This window comes from Corylus avellana, chromosome ca7 (assembly GCF_901000735.1).
Source record: "Corylus avellana chromosome ca7, CavTom2PMs-1.0".
NCBI classification, from domain to species: domain Eukaryota; kingdom Viridiplantae; phylum Streptophyta; class Magnoliopsida; order Fagales; family Betulaceae; genus Corylus; species Corylus avellana.
In genome coordinates, this window is record NC_081547.1 from 26535247 (window position 1) to 26544716 (window position 9470).

At 35.6% G+C, this 9470-nt stretch overlaps 1 protein-coding gene across 1 annotated transcript; it reads right to left on the reverse strand.

Moving 5' to 3' along the window:
• Positions 1-3391: 3391 nt before the first annotated feature.
• On the reverse strand, positions 3392-7387 carry LOC132186981 (ankyrin repeat-containing protein ITN1). The gene is made up of 4 exons (XM_059601113.1): positions 7254-7387; positions 6466-6960; positions 5339-5748; positions 3392-4506 (listed from the first exon to the last, which is right to left on the reverse strand). The coding sequence occupies exons 1-4, from the start codon at positions 7276-7278 to the stop codon at positions 3685-3687; spliced, it is 1752 nt and encodes a 583-aa protein (XP_059457096.1). The 5' UTR covers positions 7279-7387; the 3' UTR covers positions 3392-3684.
• Between the last annotated feature and the right edge of the window lie 2083 nt (positions 7388-9470).

The following is a 9470-nucleotide window of genomic DNA, read 5'->3' on the forward strand; positions in this document are numbered from 1 at the left end:
CATGTGAGGAGAGGTCGTCTCTCTCCAAGTGATGAGCGCTCAACTGCTTCTTCTTTTTTTATTATTATTCTTGTTATTTTATTTTAAGGGTAAAACTATAATTTTATAATAGGTTAAGCATTAATCAGATCACTTGTCAATCGATGACTAGTTATGACGTGAATTCACATGTGCATTTAATGCTTTCCGTCAAATAGCTGACAGCATGGATCACTTTGAACCCAATGATTAATTTGGTACTTTTAATACCCTATGGGTCATTTTGGTACAACTACAAACCCTAGGAACTAAATAAGTAATTTTTCTTAAAAATAAAATGAAATCCCAAACCAAGAGTCCATGATTTTTGCCGACATGATTCAAGTACTCCCTATATAGTTTCAATGATTAGGAGAAAGGAAAAAGAACATTATATATGAGTGATGGGCATGAGTCTTTCAACCCGTCTCATCTCTTCCACAAGCTGACATGGTTTCCTTGGAATATATATATATATATATATATATACTAGAAATAAGTAATTTTTCCTAAAAATAAAATGAAATCCCAAACCAAGAGTCCATGATTTTTGCCGACATGATTCAAGTACTCCCTATATAGTTTCAATGATTAGGAGAAAGGAAAAAGAACATTATATATGAGTGATGGGCATGAGTCTTTCAACCCGTCTCATCTCTCCTTCCACAAGCTGACATGGTTTCCTTGGAATATGTTATATATATATATACTAGAAATAAGTAATTTTTCCTAAAAATAAAATGAAATCCCAAACCAAGAGTCCATGATTTTTGCCGACATGATTCAAGTACTCCCTATATAGTTTCAATGATTAGGAGAAAGGAAAAAGAACATTATATATGAGTGATGGGCATGAGTCTTTCAACCCGTCTCATCTCTTCCACAAGCTGACATGGTTTCCTTGGAATATATATATATATATAAACTAATAAACTACATAAAGATAAGGATGATTAGGTTCCAGCAAGTTATCAATTAACGGAATTAATCATGACTGTAATACTAGAAAGCCCACCTGCCCACCTCTCAAAGGCAACGAAGAGACACCTGCATTTCTTAAATATATGTTATTGGTAACATCATAGAAAAAAAACATTCTTTTACAAAGTTTTAGAAAACTGCTCAAAACGTGGAAAAAAGTGTTAGGGTTAAGCCCCCCATACACGCACGGGTGCACTAAGCACACCAACAAAGTTGAGCAAAGGGAAGAAAGAAAGAAAAATAAATAACAAAAAAGTATACTAAGAAAGAGGAAATCTTCATTTGCAGACAAACAGTCTTTCAGGAGGCTCTTTTCCCTTACCTAGTGGGTGTACTGGAACCTTAAACTAAGTAAACATGTCAGCCAGAATTTTGACAGGATTAAAGCCAAAGGAAAGCAATGAAAATGCCCATTTGATGTTGTTGAGCACTAAGGGGAAACCCCTTTCCCCCACCCAGCTTCTACGGATATATATATATACACGGGTAGAAAGAAGGAAAAGGCAGAGGCCTCAGGCTCACATATATATGTATACCTACTTGGCGGGATACCTAATTACTTCAGCTTCTCCTTTTGTTATTTGAATTTTAAAAAAGGACGGAAATTTCTTATAAATTGAGTTGACAGAATTCTTTTAATTCAATCTCCAAAAGTGACATGTATTTCTTAGTATGTGAGAAGTATATAATTTTTTAATAGCATGTATCAGAGCCAAAGGTCCTGAGATCGAACCTTGTCTCCATCAATTTATTCCATATTTAAATTAAATATTTCACGTGTTGAGCCTTACTTATTAAAAGAGAGTTTAAGCCCACACGTGAGGGTGAGTGTTAAAGTATTAATTAAGTGATTAAATTTACATCTTCTTATCAGCTTAAACTTTTGAGACAACTGATAATTTAATACTTTTCACATGCTTTTTTGATAGGATTAGTAAAAAAAAAAAAAAGTAATTTTCATATGTTTAAATGACACGTTACATTTAGACACTTGACGAATTTGTTAAGAAATTTCTTTCATTTTCAAAGCAACCCCGAAAAATAGAACCCAAAAGGGTTTTTTTTTTTTTTTTTGACATGTCCACGCAATGGAAGGGAGAAAGGAGAAAGGAGATTTGAATTAATGACCTCCACTTCATAAGACGCAGTTCACAACTGATTGAGTTATCTCTTGGGGACCCAAAAGGTTATGGTCATTAGCATATACATCCGAAATCCGAATGGCCTTTGAGGATTATGGAATTGTATACAGCTAATATTCCACCTCATAATTGATTACCTTGGTACTTGCATTTGACAATTACATAATTTTTACCTTTGTGCTTCACTAAAGATCAGTCATCGGGACTTCAAGAAAACAGCTTATAGATATGTAATTTAGACCACAGAATTGATCCTCTATACTTGCCTCTCTACTTGCCTGGAGCATTACTAATATAAAGAAAATTAGGAGTGACAAATTTCTCCGTGTACAGTTTATAAATTATCTAGATATTTTATAAATCTTTATTTTATTTCTTTGGAAAAACTCTACCACTCTGGAAAAGTGTCACTGATTTTGTAATGTTAACTTCGAGTCCAAAATTATATTTAACTACTCACACTCTCACATGTATTGTTCAAATTTCCATTGAAGATTATAGCACGATAATAAAACCAAATAATATGGTGCTTGCAAAATAATATAAGATTATACCATAAATAAGCCTAAGGCCAATAAATAAAAGGGCCACCTCACAAAAAGGTCAACTCCATATAAAGGTCCTAAAAATTTAGGAATACAATGCATAATCAATAACTCACAATTTCTACTTGGGTCCACGTCGAAAGAAGTGTGACATAAGGAAGGGTAAAACTCACAAAAAGATGTATGACCTTCACAACCTAACAAACCCCCTCTTTATTCAACCATAATAGGCACTCTAGATAAAGGTACTCTCTCTTTATCTAGACTATTTTTTCATTATTGACTCTTTGATTCAAGGATACTTAGATTTTACATGACCCTAGCTCACAACCCCAATCCAAACCTAACACCCCCAAACTAGGGGTAGCAAAATTTTTTAATTTTTAATTTTTAATTTAATTTAATTTTTTTTTTTTTTTTTTTCGAATTTGAATCATATCAAGACACGAATATAGAACTATATAGACTAACTTTAACCCAACTCATTTAGTTAAACGGGTCAAACACCTCAACCCTAATTTTTTTATTGAAATCGTGTCAAGTTTACAAATCATATTAAAAATTGCCAACCTCAAATGCCGCCAGTAACATTTGAGTCAAGTCAAAATATGAGTATAAGACTATAAGTCTACTTTAATTCAACCCATTTAATTAAATTGGTTAAATCCTTCAACCCTAACACACTAATTTTCTAGCCAATGTCCATTGGAAAGTAAAGGCAGTTCCAACCGTAAATATGCAGCCTGTACAGACGACTGAGATCTTTGGGTCCATGGTTAAGAGTCCATCCCCAGTTTCTCTCTAATATTACAAGTAAAGAGATTATATCATTTGGAGTATTGGACCGAAAGAAAAGAAGAAAAATCAAATACATAAACGTGCACAGGAATTTAATGGCAGAGCTATAATTGTTTCTTATCAAGTCCAAAGCTACTCTTAAAAGGCACACCGAACACTTACGTACTCGTTCAGCATGCATTTCACAATCTCTATAATCATCAAAGGGCAAAGATCGGATCGACTGCTGAGTTGGAGTAATCAGAGTGATGCCCGGAGTTGGATCCGCTCCTCTTCTCCCTCTTCCTTATTGAACGATTCCTCTTTGACCTCACCACATAATAAGTCATAGTACCAAGAACCCCAGCCATTATCACTCCCCCAACAGCAGTAACCAAATCTGCAGCCCACTCGTGCTTCTTGCCAACCACTATATAAGAGGACGCCATAAATGCCACCGAAGTGCACACGGAAGCCAACCACATCAACTTGTTTATTATCTCCACTACTCGTTTTTCCGCTTTTGTCTCACCTCTAACCAGCGTAATTTGAACAACCACAACAGCCAAGGATGTAAAAAGTGCGATGGCGTTGAAGATGAAGAAGATTTTGAAAGAAGCACTGCTCACCACCACAGCCGATCCATCGTCATGATCCCCGCCAGGCACAGTAAAAATAGCTGCAAAGGCGACCGTAGCAAAGAGTACAGCCACCACAGTCACTGAGTTGGTGGCATTGTTGATCCCCTCTCGGTGAAGTTTTCTGAGCTCTTTTGAAATATTATGAACATTTTTGTTAGTTTTCCTTGTTTGTTCAAGCTGGATATGAACATCTTTCTTAATTTGAGTCACAGTTTTCCTCAATTCATCCCTTGGCTGGTTCAGTTCATTAGCTCTGAGAGCACCATAATTATGAAGACACTCCTTTATCTCTGTGGATTCTTCAGAAAGGGGAAGATCTATAGCTATGTCTAAAGCTGTTTTGTGCTCTCTGGTCAGTGCATTAACATTGGTGTCCGGAAGGGATAGCAACTCAGTTACTATCTGCAAGGAGAATAGGAAACATCAATTCTAGGCAAAAATTTCCCCCCTACATCTATGTGTACACTTCAAATTATAGGAAGCATGTACAAATGGAAGATGCAATCAAATGAGTAATCTGTATGCCTAGAGAGGAGGGGAGAGAGATGCATGATGATATAATTTATAAACTTGTCATATGTAGAAAACCATGCAGAAGTCAGATAATTTTAGTCTAATATATGGCCAATTGGTGTGGCTTGCTTTGCTCATGTTGTTAGTACAAATGCAGAATAGTGAATTCAAATATGGAGGAAATAGCTTTAAGAAAAATAAACATGATATGTAAACAGAACAAACTAATACATAATTTTTTCCTGGAGCAGTGCTAAAATATGAGGAAAGCACTAATAGTAGAGGACTTGAGCAGGATGAAATTTTCATGTTTCAGGGAATCAATGAAAGAAATGATGACAAGGTGAGATGTATTCATTTACAGGAGACTAGCGAATAAGAAGCAGAAGTACATCACAGAGAGATGTTAATTGGATAGTTGGAATGAGAAAATACAAGCTAGACACCTGCAGGGATCAAGAGTGCCAGCATTGAAAGACACGGTGTGCCAATTGAAATATTCATTCAGGCAGATGAAGTTAAGTTTTAGTTAAGCAAGTAACCTCCCCCCTCCAACCCGTAAAAGCAAATTTTATTTTAAGAACTGAAAAACCTTTAAACACAAAATGTGAATTAAAGCCATTGACTAATATTTGTAACATTCAAAAGATATGTGAACAGTTGAACCTTTCAAAGGATACATATTTAAACAAAAAGTGCAGGATAAGCCAAGATATGGTACCTCTACTCGCTTTTTCCTTGTGGCTACATGTAATGCTGTGTTACCCTTTTTATCTGGAAGCATAACAATAGCAGCATCAGCGTCGAGAAGTGATTTGACCACCTCACAGCTCTGCCCTTTTACAGCCATATGCAATGCAGTCTGCCCTTTCTTGTCAGTCCTTCGTGCTAACTGTGGATCTTTGCTCAGTAATGATTTTATAATGTCAACATGCCCCTGTCGAGCAGCCAAATGCAATGCATTTTTCCCATTGGATCGAGGGATCTCCAGCAAACTACAATCCTTTGACAGCAGTTCATTCACTACTTCTGTATGGCCTCTTGTAGCTGCAGATATAAGAGGAGTCGCACCTGCTGGGCCAATTGTTTTGCTGAGCCCAGGGTCATGATCTAGAAGCACCTTGACAATGGCTGTGACAGAAGAATCATCATGAGTGCACCGTCTATTATGGAAAATAGAAAAATTTCAACTGGATGCATATCTTACACAAGTTGTCACTATAACATTCAATTCTTTATTGCAATGTTCATACTTTGATGATTTTGAGCAGATGAAATGGAAACTTATCATCTTGAAGATTGAAAAAGGGACCAGGGATAAAGCAATAAAACCAACAACTGGAAACCCAGTAGTACAGGGGAGAGTTGCCACTAGAAATGACACTTCATCCCACATTCCTTTTTGATAAATAATAATCTCTTCACAAAGTATATAAGCCTAATACTGAAAAGCCAGAGATCACAACTTCTGTTACTGCTAACTTTTGTGGTAAGGTGTCAATTAGAATATTTCTCTTCCATAAAATTGATTTTATTTAAAATTTATGCTTTATACATTCTGAAATTTGATATCAATCCTTAAAGACGCATTCAAGGAAGGATGACTGCAGAGACATCCTTTTCCTCCTGCAAAGAACCTCGTAGTTCATCAAGTTGTAAGCTAAATCTCTTGATTGCAATAAAAAAAGAGCTCAACCGTCAATACCTTATATAAGCCCTTCGTACAATTTTTCCATATGAAATCAATTTTCTTCTTGTTACAATCTTTACCATGATTCAGACTAAAATAGCCATATTCAAATTTATAAAGCCCACAATCAAAACAAGAAAAACTACTTGATCAATTACCATTGTGCCCTTGACTTGCAGCTATATGCAATGGATCGAACCCAGACTGGTTCTTCATCGTGAGAGTCTCTTTACTCGAATACTTCAACAATTCCTTCACAATATCAAGGTACCCCTTCTCGGCAGCCTTATACAGTGCTGTCTCTTGCAACTCATTGACCTCATTCACAACCGCAGCCTGGACCTCGGCGACCTCCGTGTCGAATTCTGCGCCACTCAGAGTTCCCACCATCTGCGAATCGATATCGTGGAGCACCTGCTTCACCGCGGCCAGATCCCCGCGCTGTGCCGCCAAGTGCAGCTCGGTGTCGTTGTGCCGCCCCGTCACCTGCTTCACGTACTTCTTCTTCCCCGCCTGATCAATCCGCTTACCGGAATTGGACAGGACCAGAGCCGGAGCTGTCGACGACGGAGACGGCGTCGGTGACGGCTCAGCGAGAGGATTTAGACTTCGCGGTGGAGCCACCACTCCCTTCTCTAAGTCCCTCTCAACTCCTACTCATTCAATTACATCCAAGATCAATCTCTCATGCATATCACAAGTCAAAAATACCTAACAACTTTCTTTAGCTCCGTTTCTTTTGTTTCAGAGGAAAAAATCAGTTTAATTTACATATTCTCTAAGTTAAATCATTGATAAGAAATCTTTTCCAGGGAAACATTTTCCCACGAACCCAACAGAGCAGCTATAATATGCAGCAACAAGAATAATCGGTCCGGATGGATCGCCAAAATAATCGAAGTAATTGAAGCAAAGGACTGAGATAAGGGAAAGAGAGAGAGAGTACCTTCTTCGATCGGTGACGACGCCATGATTGAATTGGAAGCGAAAGTGGAAGGAACCTAAGAGTTCATGCAAAGTGAGAGAGAGAGAGAGAGAGAGAGAGGGAGAGGAAACACGAGGTGAGAAATTTAGAAGGGGAAGGATAAAAAAAGTAGACAAAAGGGTACAGGTAGGAAAGTGCAGGGAAGGAGAAGATTGTCGTCACCTGAAAAACTGGTCCCCACTTCATCACTCCAAGTCTGTAACACCATGGCTGCGCTGAAAATATTTCTTTTGTCAAAATTTATTTTCTGTTAAAATAAACGTAACTATTTAAATAGTTGGAAAAATATTTGCTGCGGTTAAAATTTGTATTCTCTCTCTTTTCTTTTCATTTTTTATTTAAAAGAAATATATTAATAATGAAATGTTATGGGTCAGTATTCTTTTCATATTTGGCTCGTCTCATCTTACAGATCAATAATTAGATTTGTAAACTTATATGAACATCAAATAAGTCAATAGTAGACCCCACAAATCTAATAGTTGATCTAATGAATTTATAAGAAAATATGTGTCAAGAGAAGTGGTAGGGAGCCATATAAATGAATCTAGAAAAATTTTCAAACTGACGTGGCAGACCATGAGTGGCAGACAAAAAAGAGAAAATTGTATTTTTTTAAAAAATAAGCTAGAATCTGATAAAAACTGCATATTTTGTTCATAAATGCGTCTTCTTTTTGTTGTCTTTTTTCTCTACAAAAAATATGATGTGGCATCTTGCTACATGGACTTTTATTGGTAAAATGTGGAGTTTTTATTAGATTCTAGCATTTTTTTAAAAAAAAAAAAAATTAAAAACCCTTGCCACATAGTTTGAAAATTTTTCTAGATTCATTTGTTTGGCTCTCTAGTACTTCTCAATTCTCATGTATCAAATATGAAAAACTTATTGACCTCTAGCATTTATCATTAATAAACAACTTAAATCTAAAACACTTTTAAAAATATAGAAAATAAAAATCTTCCAAAATTGATTAACAAATAGAATCATTAATAACAAAATAATTAATTACTGTGCCGGGTGTAATTTCTTAAGGGGATTCAACCAAAAAAAAAAAAAAAACGAAATTATTACTGAAGAATTATTTTTGAGCAAAGTTTTCATTCGAATTAGAGCGGAAGAAGTTTCTCAAATTCAATTCATATAAGTGTATGTGTTTCTTAAACAGGTAAGACTTCCATTTTTTTTTTATTAATAAAATTAACAAGTTGGAAGAAATTCTATTAAAAAAATACTTAAGAACTATTAAAAGAAATATATGATTCTTACAAAAGGGATACATGACAAATTTTTAAGCTGAGTTAGAAGAACTTTCATTCAAGGTGAGGTGGAACTAAATATCTTTATTAGACCCTTTAAAATTAAATTACTATGTCCATATATATATATAAACAAGGATTTATAAGGCATTTTGAAACAAAGATTTATTACATGGTCAAATCACATAAATCTGTTTAACAAATTTTCCAGTAAATAAATGCAAACATCAAACTTGAAAGATCATAATTTTTGCTTCTCTCTTTAGTTTAGAGGGAGAAGCTCAAAATGATAAGGAAAACTTCTTGGCCTGAAAAGATAAGGATTTATAAGGCTTTATTAAGGCATTTGAAACAGTGGGTCAACTTCTTGGCCTACTTCAAATGCAAAGCTTTTTTGGTATTTAGATCAAGACCTAAAGGGCCAAGTAATTCTTTGGCCCATTTCTTATTTATTGTTTTTATTTTCTGCATTGTATTTTTATTTTGGTTTATTATTGGAGAGTCCACTTCTTTTTCCTCCTTTTTTTTTTTTTTTTTTTTTGGTAATCCCCTGAAAGATCTTAATACTTTTATCATGTTCAGGAATTAATTAAGTAATGAAAGAGAAAAGAAAAGAAGAAAAAAAAAGTATATTAATTTCGGGCATCTCCAATAATCAAGCGCTCCTCCCGGTAATAAATAATGAGAAACCACCGAAGTCGTTTATGTACAGCGCAGTTGACTCCCCAAGTCTCCAGCTTCAGCGCTTCACAAAGATACAGTGTGCGAAAAGAACACGGGGTCTTTTAAGTCTTTTGACCCATAGCGTAATTCAGATGCAACTTTTGCTTTCCACGTCGAATGTCTACCTAATGTTGACCCTTTCAAAGGAAAGATCTGCAACATTTCCTAAGTGTGAACATGGTGAATGGAATACTGA

What these genes read in the sequence shown, in the direction of transcription:
- LOC132186981 (XM_059601113.1), bottom strand. Translation starts at nt 7,278, where the DNA reads ATGGCGTCGTCACCGATCGAAGAAG. An exon ending in TGCAAGTCAAGGGCACAATG is followed by an intron (nt 5,749 to 6,465) that starts GTAATTGATCAA and finishes CTTCTGTCACAG; the next exon opens with CCATTGTCAAGGTGCTTCTA. An exon ending in CAAGGAAAAAGCGAGTAGAG is followed by an intron (nt 4,507 to 5,338) that starts GTACCATATCTT and finishes TTCTCCTTGCAG; the next exon opens with ATAGTAACTGAGTTGCTATC.